The following is a 14,216-nucleotide window of genomic DNA, read 5'->3' as shown; positions in this document are numbered from 1 at the left end:
CGGTCTCTGGCCCGGCCTGCAGGCGGTCCGCCCGCGACGCGGCCTGCCTCCTTCCTGTGTGTGCGTCAGAGGCCGTTTGACCTGATTTATGGGCCCCGGACACACGGCGCTTAGGACCCCGCCTCTGCTGCTCCAATGGCTATTCCATCTGTTGGAGGGGAATCCACCTGGGTGGTTCACCGCTGATGGGGGTCAGATGTGGACCCGCTTACGAGCTCCAGGAGCTCAGGGCAATGTGCCGGCACAAAGTGCGCGGGGAGAGCATGCGTTGAGCAAATGCGCTTCCCAGGTTGAAACAACTCGCGTCCAACAGTGCAAGTACACATCTGAGGCCCAGATTTCTTCTGAACTGTTCTCCAGTTCCACCTGCTTTTGGCCCGAAACTAACTACTGGCTAAAAAATTGTGATACAATTGGAAGTTTTTGGGAATGGAAGTTTAAGCCTGATCATACGATTAAATTATTGAGTTGATGATTGGAAAAGCATGTAGACCGCCTCTATTTTCATCAACAGAACTGTATAATGCTGTTGTGCTAAAAAATGGTACCAAATTAATTTGCTGTGATGCTGTTTTGTAAGCTGAAAATTTTGGCAGTTCTAATTTATTTTACTTGATAAATGGCTATTTCATTCCAGGTCAATTCAAGTTTTTCATTGAAGGACACGTCAAAGATAAAATTGTTTGCTTACCTTGTGGCTTCTGTCGGAATAAGGGAAAAGTTTGGAAAAAGGAGTACAGGTAATATCCAAAAGAGTCATAACCTCTCAACCTGTTAACAGCAGACTTCTTTTAGGAACGATGAAGACATCATTTGGAACGCAAAGTTGTGTTCAACATTTTTTTTAAACTGTTCTTGAAACCACAGGAAATCAAAGAAAATGCTGGGTTAAGATCTGACAAGAAAAGCGGCAGTCCTCGCCAATGAGGTGCCAGGAAAAAACTCGGCTTATATTCAGATATGCTGATTTCAAAATAAGTACAAGATTCGATTAGTCTATGTTTGGAAGGTGCAGGTAGAAATGCATGCAGTATTTGGATCAATTTCTCTGTGGTTACCTGGAATTGATTTGATATATGGATGTCATTTTATTCAGAACATACTTTTCATTGGCTGAAAATTTAATTAATGGATACCTTTGTTTGTAGATGCACCACTTGTTTAAATTATTTTAAAAGACTAAAGCTAATAATAAAATGCTAAATCTATCTATCTACCCTGGTCATATCCCTCGAGATGGGTGACCGAAAGCAAGACAAGCACATAACAAAACAAAGAAAATACGAAAAGGGAAATAGTAGCAAAAAACACACACAAAAATGTTTGGACCATGGCCAACGGAAATGCCCAAACACCCAATCAAGTTAAGCACCTCGGCACCCAAGTTGGTCATGCTTTCATCCCTCCACCATGTCACTCGGGTCAGGGTGACACAACACACTCTTCTCTTCAACAGCAGGGCCCGGCAGCTTTCACTGGTTTACCCCTGCCGCATCATACAGGTGCCCAGCCCATCCCTTAGAACGCGTCTAAACATCCCACTATCCTTTTGTAACACCTCTCCACTCATTCCTATCACCAACAAGAGCTCAAGCTTCCACTATATTTAGACCTCTTTCCTGCAGCACATTCATAACACCGTCCATCCACGTCAACCTTCCTCTTGGTCTCCGTCCATTTACTTCTGCTATGATAAATATAAAATGATAGATATAAACAAAAACACACAAATGTCCTAATTGACATGAATAAGAATGACTGACATGTGGCTGATTTTAAAACAATAAATTAAAAAGGACTTGAGCAACCATACTTTTGGGTTAAATTCGTCTTGTACACATACGTGGATATTAGTTTTAAAGTCAAGGACTATTTACAGTGAGCCTTCCCATGCCACTTATTTGATACATGCTCTTCAATATGACAAGTACAGGAAGAATCCGCCCAAGTAAAGATTTACATTCACGTCCACATTTTTTTTCAGGAACCCCATCCTCTATCATCTGTTAAAAACAAGTTCTGTAGACTTTATTATACTTGGTCCGTGTTAAGTTTTATAGTTTAATAAACCCTAAAACGGAGGAGTGAACATGTGAATCAATTTTGAACTCGAAAAGTGAACAGGAGAGGACTGTACAAACAATTCTCACTATTTCAAATTCCAAATCTGTTCGCAAAGCACCACAAAGCCAGCTCCCTCTATCCCCCCACTCCCTGAGCTCTTACTTTATATTAAAAATCCTAGGTTAAAACAAGCAGATCCGCCTTAAATGTGTAGGAATTACAGAACCGCAACATTATTGGCGGATAACAACTATGATGTAAACAGTACATGATATAAAAGACCAAATTTGTCAGATATTAAAACTGAATTAACAGGGTTTGAGGCATTCTATTAATGTGAATCGAGGGGTTTCAATGAATCTAAATGAGTGTTTTTCTGCCCTCTTGTGGCAACCTTAGGCAAAAATAAAAAATGTCTTGAAATAGAATTCCAATTTCAAGTTGCAATATTTAACATTGGTGTTATCCAAGCAGTAGGACACAATACAAAATTACCATGACATCTAGCACAGCTTACAAATTCTCACAAATGATATTAGAGGAACAGTACGGAATCTGGAACTTTGCTACTCTTTGCCGTTATCTCCTGGCCTGAAGTCATGATTCCAGAATTAGTCAAGTCATTCATGATGTGCAAGCAAGTATGTGCATTTCTCATCTCATCTCATCTCATTAGCCGTACCGCTTCTCCTCATTAGGGTCGCGGGGGGTGCTGGAGCCCATCCCAGCCATCTCCGGGCAGTGGGCAGGGGACACCCTGAACTGGTTGCCAGCCAATCGCAGGGCACACGGGGACAGACAACTCATTCGCTCATTCACACCTAGGGACAATTAGGACCGGCCAATTCACCTGAAATGCATGTTTTTTGGAATGTGGGAGGAAACCGGAGTGCCCGGAGGAAACCCACGCAAGCACGGGGAGAACATACAAACTCCGCACAGAAAGTCTGGAGCTGGATTTGAACCCACGACAGGTTCCCGAGACATTAACTGTGCCGCACAAGCGCTAACCACTGCGCCGCCGTGCTGTGTGCATTTCTCAGACGCGCTCAAATAAACTCTTCTTTATTCATCTTTTTGGGGGATTAGGTGCCATTTGAACTTTGCTTGAAACAGGCATTTTCGTACATTCACCAGTTTCATGCTATTTGAAAAATATAAATAAAAAACCTGCATGGACGAGTGTGACGTCACTCTCCAGCCCCCCTTCCAGCCTTCATTCCTTGAAACTAATGTGGTCTGTCCCAAACAGCTCTGGTAAAAGTAAGATAAAAGCAGATAGAAGCAGTCTGAAATAAAGCATATGGTCTCTCTGGATTCAGTTGAGCATTAACACATACTTAATAGAGAAAATATTTAACTTTTACCTTTTTATGACACCTCAAATGACGCACCCCACCTTTAAATTCGATATACAATACAGTCTCAATATACAGTGGAACCTCGGTTCTCGGCCATAATCCGTTCCAGAACCCTGTTTGAAAACCGATTAGGTTGATCACCGAAAATCGTTTTTGCCATTAAAAGTAATGTAAAATCATTTTAATCCGTTCCAACACCCTGAACGTTTACCATGCATGTAAACATGAAGCTAACCCAGGATAATCGTACGTTCGCGTTAGCGTAATCTTCCGTACGAAAGATTACGCTAACATGAACGTGTACAACTAAAAAAAAATCAGGTCGTTTACACGTCATTTAGCACCCGGGTCTCCACGAAAAGTGGTGAGCGGTTAAAGGATAAAGAAAAGAATTCTGAATAGGATTTCTTACCTTTGTGGTGCTCAGCAGAAGCCATGCTGTATCGGAAAGATCGGAAACTCGCACACCTTCTTCATATTTTGCTATTATTTCTTTCTTAAATGCAATAGTTGTACGCACTACTCTTCTTTTTCACCTGTAGCAACTTTGCTGCTTGCACGATCTACACCCGTACGCCGCTCAGCATCGCACCCTAGCGTACCGGCATTCGAACTCCGATTATTTGACCGAACAGCCAAGCAAGAATTTCTCGAAGTTTTTGGTCGACAACCGATTTGTTCGAACTGAGAGGCGTTCGAAAACCGAGGTTCCACTGTATAATCTTTGAAAGATTACAATTGTATCAGAAATTTTGTGTGAGCAATTATTTTCATGCGTAATTACGATTTGTCCCGTGCTTGCGACTTAAATGTAGTCCTTGATTTGCGTCTGTACAGTGTCGTTCTTCGTGGTTCCCCTTTCTCCACGACTGGCCGCCGCCGTGCCTTCGCGGTTTAGATGAGCCAAGTCGAGACGCAAATCTTGTTTGGTCTGCGTCTGTGAACTTCAGACTGAGTCCACGAGAACGCAAAGCACACAAGCGCAAGGATAAAAGGGAAAAAAAAGTCCTCAAAGTTGTGATAACAACAATGCCACCAAAATGTATTGGATTGGTTCAATTTATAGCGTGGTGTGGAGTAGCAAACACAAGTGGGACGGCAGAAACAATTTCCAGTCAAACAGAGTCAATAAATCATTAAAAAGGGGGGAAATGGGCGGGGGCAAGGCGAGGAGGTGCGTGCGTTAATGATCCCCGTATGCAGCATCATGTCCGAGCCCGGCGCGCGCAGCATGTCAGGTATTAGCAAGTGAGTGTGTGTGGGTGCGCGAGGGAGGTAGGAAGCCGCAGAAAGCTGCAGGAAGCTGCAGGAAGCTGTGGGGCTGGCGGAGAGCGCGGCCACGCCGCTGAATGGGAATATATCCGCGGCAACTCGAGCAGCCCTCCGTGCGTAAAACCAAGCGGCGCGTCTCCAAGCGTGGCTCCGAGCGACCCGCAGGCGGCGAGCGCGCTCAGCAGCCCGACTCGGACGTCTGCTTCCTCTGCACTTGTGAGGCGGAATGCCCGCCATCAAGAAGGAGCGCCTGGACGGCGAAGACATGGCTCTCGCCGCCTTCAACCAGCCCGAATACTTAAACGCCGCCGCCATCCCCGTTGTAACCCCGCACCCGCCGCCCTACGAGCACCTTTTGGCCCAGCATCGTGCGTATTTGGGGCTCCACGACTCCACGCTGCATCACCAACACCTCCAGCACGCCACGGACGACTTGATGCTGGAGAGGTTCTCGTCCATCCCGGACTTCCAGCCTTTCTTTGACAACGGCGAGCCGTGCATTGAGGTGGAGTGCGGGGAAAATAAGGCTCTGCTTTATATTAACAAACTATGCCAAGGGAGCAAGGGACCCTCCATTAAGTACAGGGGCGAGTGGCTCACCCCCAACGAATTCCAGTTCGTCAGTGGTCGGGAGACGGCCAAAGACTGGAAAAGAAGTATTCGGCACAAAGGTAAGCTTGCGGAAGGGACCAATATTGCTCACTTTGTTGGGTTTATTAGATGAGTTGAGACAAAGTTAAGTTCCTACACTTAGCAGAGAGCAAAAGTCAAGAGTGCTCTTTATCAGGGCTCACGAGGAAAACGAGACGACGGAATTACTTTCATTCCCTTTGGTGGGTCTCTAAGAGAGTGGTTCTTAACTGGTCTGACTTCAGGACCCACAATCCCAGGCTAATTACGAGTCGCGACCCTAACCAAATAAAAAAGGAAAGATTGTTCAGTTTAAACCAGACTACCAGAGATAGAATGTGGCTTATATATATTTTTTAATGAAATGACCAGCAAAACGACTACAAGTAATACAAATGCCTTTAAAAGGATGGTGTGTATATTTTAGCGCCCCTTAGTGGTAAAAAAGATTCACCCGTTAAAAAAATATTGATTAAAATTAGCAAGTACTGTACATGTAACACAAAACCATGAACTTTCCAAAATACTCGTAAGTTGAGAAATTTGTATTTATTTGACATAACATGAGCATTACCTAGAGAAGTGTTTCTCAACTTGTGTGTCAGGGCCCCAAAGAGGGTCGCAAACCCGTTTTCAGTGGGTCGCGGGCTTTTTACTTTGCAAAAATAATTCTAAGAAAAAGTAAAAAAAACGTACGGTCGATTACACTCCGAAATACTAGATGGCGATAATGCCTTGCTAGTTCTCTTCTACCCGTCTAGTCAATTGATGCGTTTGAGGGGCACCACTTCTCATTTTATGGTGAATTTTGCTTGTTTTATTTCATTCATCTGCTCACAATAAAGGGTCCCAAGAAAGTTTGTGATTAGAAAAGTGGATAACGGTAACAACAACGATAAAGTCAGAGAAATAAAGATGGCGAAATACGAAAATGGTGTACAAGTGTCTGCCATTGATGCACTGGTGAAAAGTACAGTAAATGGTTTAAAAATACTATATTTTTAGCCTTTTACTTGCATAGTATCTCTATTAGTTTCAAAATAAAAATTACAAATGTTTATATTCATTCTTTTTTAATATATTTGGATATATTTGAGAAGTGGAAATCTTTCTTGATTTGGGTGGCAGCTTACCACTGGGTGGAATGGTGGGTCCTGAAGTCAGATGGCGGCTATAGCTACTCGAAAAAACAAAAAGCTTGACAAAGGCTTGACAAAAAATGAGAAGACAAAAGGTACGGTTTAGCCACTTCCAGTCTTCGTAGTTTGTATTCTTCCTTGTGCTTTGTAGCACTCGTTTTCAGTTGCACTACACAATACAGCAACATCTAGTGGTCAAATAATACATACTGTCCATTTAATTCTCATTTACCTGTATTTTCAATAAAATCCAAAACGCTTGTCACCAGTAGCTTGGTCTATTATATCATAAAATCTGTACCTTATATATTTTCCACTGTACCTGAGTTTGTCCTTTGTTTACGTTTGTAGACAAACTTTATATGTCTTTTTCTATGGTGTGAAATGGTGCGTGTCAACTTGTATTTGCACGGCATTATCGCCATATACTGGTAAAGAGTGTAAGCGACGCTGAATCCTTTGTTGTTTTCCAAGCATTATTTTGTTAAGGCAAAGGGCCTGCGACCCACTCAAAACCGGTCCGTGACCCACTTTTGGGTCCCGCCCCACCAGTTGGGAAAAACTGGTTTGGATTAAGGATTCAAGGATGTCTCTGTTGTCATTAAATTTAAAATGCCAATGACTTTTTTTGTAACCATGTTGTAGGATGTTTATAAAATAAGTTTAAAACAAGGGCACAATTAAATCAAATCTAACATGCATATACAATAAAGGAAAATACTATGTACTGTACATATATTCTGTTAATATGTATATTGAGGTGAAACTGAGTATAAACGTGCATTGTACTATCTTACTGAAGTCTGGTTCGTGCTTTGTGCTGAAAAACATTGTATTTCAATCAGTTGTACTTTACAAATGTATGCTTTTGGAAGGGTTTCTCCAAACGTAGTGCGCTCACCCATGGGGGTGCCGATGCTGTGCCAGAGAGCTTACATCGGTGAAATTTTGAATCCCCTGCCGCAGGATCTTTTAACTTTCATCGCAGAAAGGCAAAGCTTATTTGATAAGCCCCTTGTAAACAATTAAACTTAAAAAAGTTTCAACTAGAAAATGTTGAGAGTGCTTACTGTATACACAGTCTTCAAATGGAATTTGAGACCAGGGAAGATTTCGAATGCTTTTCTTTGTCTTTTCCTCAATAAATACCTATTTACTCTTCACAAAGCATTGTTTTTTGACTGAAAGTCACGTCAATGTATCCAAAGCAAATATTAACAGGGAGACGGGTTGGTTGTTATACTTTGGTACATCATCTATATGCAGCACTTCTAAACTTGTTGAGACAATCTATCTATCTATTTTCCCTGGTCACATCCCTCGAGAGGGGTGACCGACAGCAAGACATACAATAACAAAGAAAATAAAAGGGGAAAAAAATGGCAAAAAACACACACAAAAATTTTGAACCATGGCCAACCCAAATGCCCAAAACAAGTTGGGCACCTCAGCACCCAAGTTGGTCATGCTTTCGTCCCTCCAGATGAAACGGGACACAAGAAAGCGGCCATGTCACTCGGGCCAGGGTGACACAGCACACTCTTCTGTTCAACAGCAGAGCCCGACAGCTTTCACTGGTTTACCCCTGCCGCATCATACAGGTGCCCTGCCCATCCCTTAGAAAGCGTCCAAACATCCCACTATCCTTTCACAACACCTCTCCACTCATTCCTATCACCAACAAGAGCTCGAGCTTCCATTATATTTAGACTTCTTTCCTGCAGTGCACTCATAACACTATCCATTAACGTCAATCGCGGCCTTCCTCTTGGTCTCCTTCCATTTACTTCTGCTCTGTAGATTCTCTTGAGACAATACTTGGTCTAAAACTTTGTACACAAATCAACCACAGTCTGTTTGAAAATGTATCCCAATTTGGGATAATAAGAAGTTGTAACTGAACCAAGGTGAAGTGTATTTTTCAGACGTGTTGACAAAATTGTGGGTCAGCGGTTGTAAGAAACCTTATGCTAATCCAAAAAAATATATATATTTTTTTAAGTGGTGTGTCCCAATTTTCCGTTAAATCAAAAACATGAATGCAGTTGATACCTCTCTTGTATCATATGTTGTGGCAGCGATGCGTTTATGTTCTTTTGCACTCAGTCAGGCCGTGTTGTTTGTGTTCCAGGGAAAAGTCTCAAGACCCTCATGTCTAAAGGAATCTTACAGGTGCATCCGCCTATTTGTGATTGTCCAGGTTGCCGTATCTCTTCTCCTGTGGTAAGCATATCTTATCTCCTGCCATTATTTTCCCTGCTTGCGGTTTTTGGGGTTTGTTGATTGCTAATGTGAGTTTTATGCAATCAATATGGAAGATTATGTTCACTTTTCTTGTATCTGTTAGAAAATAGGACAAGTGCAAGAACTTTGTCATTGTACTCGGTTTTGTCCTTAAAGTCAACATATTTGAAAAAATTGATGAAGGTGTTTTTTTTTGAACAACTAATCACTGGACAATCGTTTGATACGCTCCAACCAAGTATCAGTTAAGGAAAAGTAAAAAAATATATTATTTGAAAAGATGAAGAAAATCACCTAAGGTACCACATTTCCTGAAATGCTTCAATTTGTAGATTTTGTACCTGTGGATGTTTTTTTTACATACATTGGTGTAACCAGTTTTGGAACTGGGCACAGGTCTCTCCAATTACAACATGTGTTCCCCATGTGTTTTAATCGTCAGACATTAAACCTTTATAATGACAGCAAACACTGTTGGGTCATTTCATTTCCACTGTCATTGCGACATAAGTTGTTTTTGCTTCCCGTTTCTGGTTTGGACATTTTGTCGGTAGTTTTTTGCCCACTTGTTTGTTGCTTTGTTCCTTGCATTTCCACTGTAATGCCAGGTTTGTTTATTTTGGTTTCTGGTTACTTGTTTGGACATTTTGTTATTAGTTTAGGGCCCACTTGTCAGTTTGTTACTTTGTTCCTCTGTTTTCGTCTTTGTTTCTGGTTTGGACTTTGTCAGGTATGTTATGGTGGGGACATTTCATTTATTTTGCGGCCCCTTGTTAGTTTGTTACTTTGTAACTCCTTTTGTTCCTGCTTCACTGCACATGAATCCACCCCTAATACTTAACACACTTATTTTACTTTAAATGAGGAGTGCCTTTTAAGTGTCATCTTCTCTGAGGTAAACTAGTCTACAGTAAGTAAACAATAAGTCTTCTTCTTTGGTGAAAAATAGAATTGTCTTCCTCTCCACCGAAAGCGACCGTCATTTTCCCATACACAGGTGGCTAGCTTTGTGTCTAAAGCTTGCGTTAACCCCTTCTATGCAGAAAAATAGTAATTTTTATTTTCTCGCTGCTCATTACAAAACCCACAAAGTCCACAAAAATAGTGGATTGGGTCTGTAAAAATCTGTTGATTTGTCTGAGAAAACAGCAACTCAAATTTTAATGCCACTTTTGTGTTGTGGCACTGTTCCATGATGGGTAAGCGTGTTTGCCTTTGTTCATAACCTTTCCGCCGGAGACCCTGCGGGCACACTGCGACAGATTTGACAGTAATTTTCTCTCAGTGTGAATACCGAATTCACTTGCAGCCATTCAAAGACGCCAAGCATCAAACAGCCATTTATCCCCAGACAACGAGCTGTCTGGCTATCTTTTTAGGTGCGTATGTTTTCCGTTTACGTCGGTCACTTTTGAGGCAACCTCCTTACCTGGCTGACAGGATTCTATTGCCCGTTCAGCCCTGGGCCCAACACTCAACTACCCCTTGGCTTGGCTGAGGGCCGACGCCAAACTTGGGGCCATCGCAGATGTATAAGGATTACGCTATCGGCTTTCTGTTGGTGTGTCAGCTTTGTGCAGATCTGTTCACACAGGTGCGCTGAGTTGCGGATCTGCATGTGTGTTTCCATCACCATGGCGCGCATCTGTTGTCGCTCCCGAGCCCTAATCTTGAGGGAAGGGTGTAAGAGGCTTAGTGAGCTACTGAGTGTGGCTAGCACTGATTATTGTATGTGAGACACGCGAGGCGGGTTAGATAACACGGAGGTGTTTGAGGGATACAGGTAAACTGGCTACATTTTAACAATAACCCCAAAAAAACAAACAAAAAAAAACCAAAAATATTGGCCCAAGTTGAGGAAAGGACTGGGAAAACAGAAAAGTTTGTCTGGAGGGAATGCACACTAGTAACAAGTGTCATAGAAGTGGAACCGAAAAAAGGTTTGAATCAGAAGATAGTATTTCTGTTTAAAAGAAGAGCATTGAATTGAACCACATTCAAGTCACATTTATTTGCATTGCCCTTAATCACAAAAAGTCTCAAAGGACTGCACAGGTAAAAATGACAATATCCCCTGATGTGAAACCGCATGTTGTAAAGGAAAAACTCAAAAACCTCAGCATGAGGAAATTAAGAAACCAATAATAAATCAGTGCATATTTTAAGGTTCTGGCACATTAACAGTATCTTCAAATTTATTTAAATATATACACGTAAGATGAAAATGTGTATTGAAACTTTACAAATGGAGTCTTGCCTTGTTGAATGAAATCAATTTTATCAAAATCAACATGTTTCTCTTTCCAGTCGAAATCTCCTTTAAGTTTCTCGCACTCCATTTTCCCAAAATCGTATCAAACTGCCTTTTGTGGAAAGATTTACACTCTTAATTTATCTCTGTTATGCCAATATCTGGCCGTTTTCCAAGATGCTGAACTTGTGCCAGCAGTTAATGTGCAATATCCGGAACTATAATATTAATAGATGATGCATCCAATTTAAAGGATGATTAGTGGTCATTTTATGTGAAAAAACTCATGTTTTTGGTTCCTGTTTTAATGTTGGAGAATATTTAGGAGTTGAGTATTTTGATTTGCATCAGTCTAAAAAGTGATATCAAACCTCTACTATGTTTAGAATTTCTTATTCTACTCTTTTAGTTGCTTAATATTTGAATTATTGAATGGACATTGTGTATTATTTAGCGCCTACTAGTGGTAAAAAAATACATTAAAAAAACCCATATTGATTTTAAACAATAAGGAAGAAGATCTGAACCATGCATATTCTCATAGGTTGACATTTTGTTATTTGTTGATTATTTTTAATTTTTTAATTTTAAGATAACATGAGGCTCACTCAGTGAGAGCTGACATGATTGTTCACAATCTTGCTACATGTACTCCAGAACACCTTGTGAAAGGACAATCAAAAAATGAGAGGAAAAATGACGCGGTTTGGTCACTTTGAGTCTCCTTAGTTTGTATTCTTTCTTGAGCTTTGTAGTACTCATTTTCAGTTGCACTGCACCAGGAGCCCCTCATGTGGTCACCTCCGGCACCAGGGTGACCCCTACAGGCAGCTGAGGTGCCCACGGACCTGTTTTAAAAATAGTTCACCTGTGCTGGATCATTGTGATTTTCTGTTAAAATAATTCTTTTAGTGGTTGACTGAGTCTAATTAACCTGGTAATAACGTACTATTAACACTTAACAAGTTGTTATTTTAGAAATTCATATGGAACTAGGTGCCTTTGTCGTTAATTAGTAACAAAGAGTAGCTCTCCGTTAGAAAAAGGTTGGAAACCCCTACATTATTATTATGCATCGGCTCGCTACAGTTTAACTGTACGGGTCAGGTGTATCGACATTTCGTTCTGTGTGCATGGTTACAAAGAATGACAATAAAAGTAAATTCTATTCTATTCTATTCTATTACACAATACACTCACATCTAGTGGCCAAACATTACTCAGTGTCCCTTTAATGTAGTATACTATCCTCGCAACAATAATGAGAGTGGTTGATATTGTAGTCACCAGGTTTATTTAAAACTGACCCAGTTACTGTTTAGTTTCTTCTCAAATAAAATCATGTGTAAAAATGTCCATGCACAAAAGATAATCGCTATGAACTGTAGAAATGCATAATTACCACGCATTAGACTACTGCGTTTCTCTCCTTAAAAATGCCAGGCAATTAAAACAAAGAAAAATCTACGACTATTTCAGACTTACACAACAGCTAAATCTTAACTTGAGACTAGTATATCAGTCTACAACAGTCCACTGCTTTGTTTTGAAGCAGGACTAAGACTTTTTGCAAGTATAAACAGCTCCAACTATCACTTTAGATTTCCGTTTTCAGTTTATAATAAAGCACATGTTGTTGGAAATGCTAATACCAGGGGTTCTAAGAAAACAAGAACTGTTCAAAGCAATTACTAAAGCAATCCATTTTAATTTTATAATGTATTGATTTTAAAACCCTTCAATCACAATGCAGCGACATCTATTGGTCAAATATTAGACAGTGTCCCTTTAGTGTATTATAATGATATAAAAAACAGCCAGAAAAACAGTAACGAGAGTGATTGATATTATAGCTCATTTCAAACTGAACAGGTTACTGTTTGGTTTCTTCTAGAATAAAATTCAGAGTTAGAAATGTCCATACACAAAAGATAATAAGAAGGAACTAAATGAATACAATTAAAAGAGGTTCTAAGAAAACTAATTGTGTAAAGGAATTAGTAAATCAATAGATACGTTTACAATGCATTGATTTCAACACCCTCAAATGAGTACTGATTTCCTCTTTTAATTTTTCCCAATCTGAGGTTTTGATGAACTCAGTATGTTTGCATGCATTTTGACTCGAAACTGGGGATATAGTCGATTGACTTTTTAGCTTGTCCCGGCACGTATTCTTCAACCTCAATTTGCAGACGTGATGGAGTGAAACGTCGCTATTGACGTAAGCCGGGATGCGAAGGCCGGGAGCTTGTTGTTGTTATGCTCCTCGTTTCCTCGTCTGGCGGTGAAGCCTGAAGTTTAACCCGGCGAGTGAATACCACCACGACGCCTCGGGACACCCACGTGCACAGACGACACACACACATTCATGCACATTCACGCACTCGCACGCACACGCCAGCTAAGAATGTCAGCAGTTTCATGCGAGGGCGGCGAGGGTGAGACGCGAAGGGGAGGCAGCAGGGCTTCTATGGCCTCTGTGGCGTCGCTCCCTCCCCTCCGTCTCCCCTCGGGGCATTGCAGCCAGCTTTCCCCGCCACCCACACCCACGCATCCCTCCCCTCACCCACTATGCGCCTGCCTACTGACACAAATTACCTCATGCAGACATTTATTTTGAAAGTTTGACAGCTGAACTTTGAGTGATCTCGCTTGGCGATAGGCATGGGGTGAGCTTTGGTCAAAAACAGAAAAGATGCAGGTGGTGTGAAGACGTTCCACTGGCCCGCTCACGCCTAGTTCACGATATTTGCAGAGTCAGCGCCGACTGGAGTTCTTTGTTGTGTCGGCGTGCAAACGTATGACAGTTAGATACTACATTATATGTGTAACATCACATGCTCACATTTGACTTGGTTATCATGAACAGCAGTGGTCGGCTACCACCGGGCTGTGGACAGGTACCGAAGCGTGAGTTGTTTAGCACTGGGCCTCACTTAAAGAAAATAAAGTCGTTTTTATATGTGTCTAAGCACTTTTTTTGACAAAAAAACCCCTCAAAGATCAGATTCGCGTTCCAACTTTATAATAGTTTATTACAGTATTCAAGCAATGATCGATCAGCAATGGATGTAACAGGAAACAAACCCAGATCCCAGCAGTGTAAACGCAAAATCTTAACCCCGTGGCCAGCCCGCTTTGAGACTGGGAGGTCGGTGGTTCGCGCCCCGGCCGAGTCATTCCTAAGACTTAAAAAGTGGTCGGCGGCGCCCTCTGTTGGCTGCGGCTGCATCGGCTCGCTACAACGGGTCA

At 41.5% G+C, this 14,216-nt stretch overlaps 1 protein-coding gene across 2 annotated transcripts in view; it reads left to right on the top strand.

Annotated features, from left to right (window-relative positions):
* The first annotated feature begins 4,642 nt into the window (after nucleotides 1-4,642).
* Nucleotides 4,643-14,216, top strand: part of samd11 (sterile alpha motif domain containing 11) — a 90,822-nt gene continuing 81,248 nt past the window's right edge. For both annotated transcript variants that reach the window (XM_088331628.1, XM_088331627.1), the window contains exons 1-2: nucleotides 4,643-5,368; nucleotides 8,598-8,689. In XM_088331628.1, the coding sequence (XP_088187754.1) occupies nucleotides 4,924-5,368; nucleotides 8,598-8,689 (537 nt within the window). In that variant the 5' untranslated portion in view covers nucleotides 4,643-4,923. The remainder of the gene's footprint in view (nucleotides 5,369-8,597; nucleotides 8,690-14,216) is intronic.

The sequence above is a fragment of the Urocampus carinirostris genome, chromosome 3 (assembly GCF_059441175.1).
Source record: "Urocampus carinirostris isolate Australia breed hairy pipefish chromosome 3, RoL_Ucar_1.0, whole genome shotgun sequence".
In the NCBI taxonomy this organism is placed as follows: domain Eukaryota; kingdom Metazoa; phylum Chordata; class Actinopteri; order Syngnathiformes; family Syngnathidae; genus Urocampus; species Urocampus carinirostris.
The sequence above is the reverse complement of the archived record's forward strand: the minus strand, read 5'-3'. Positions and strand labels throughout refer to the sequence as shown.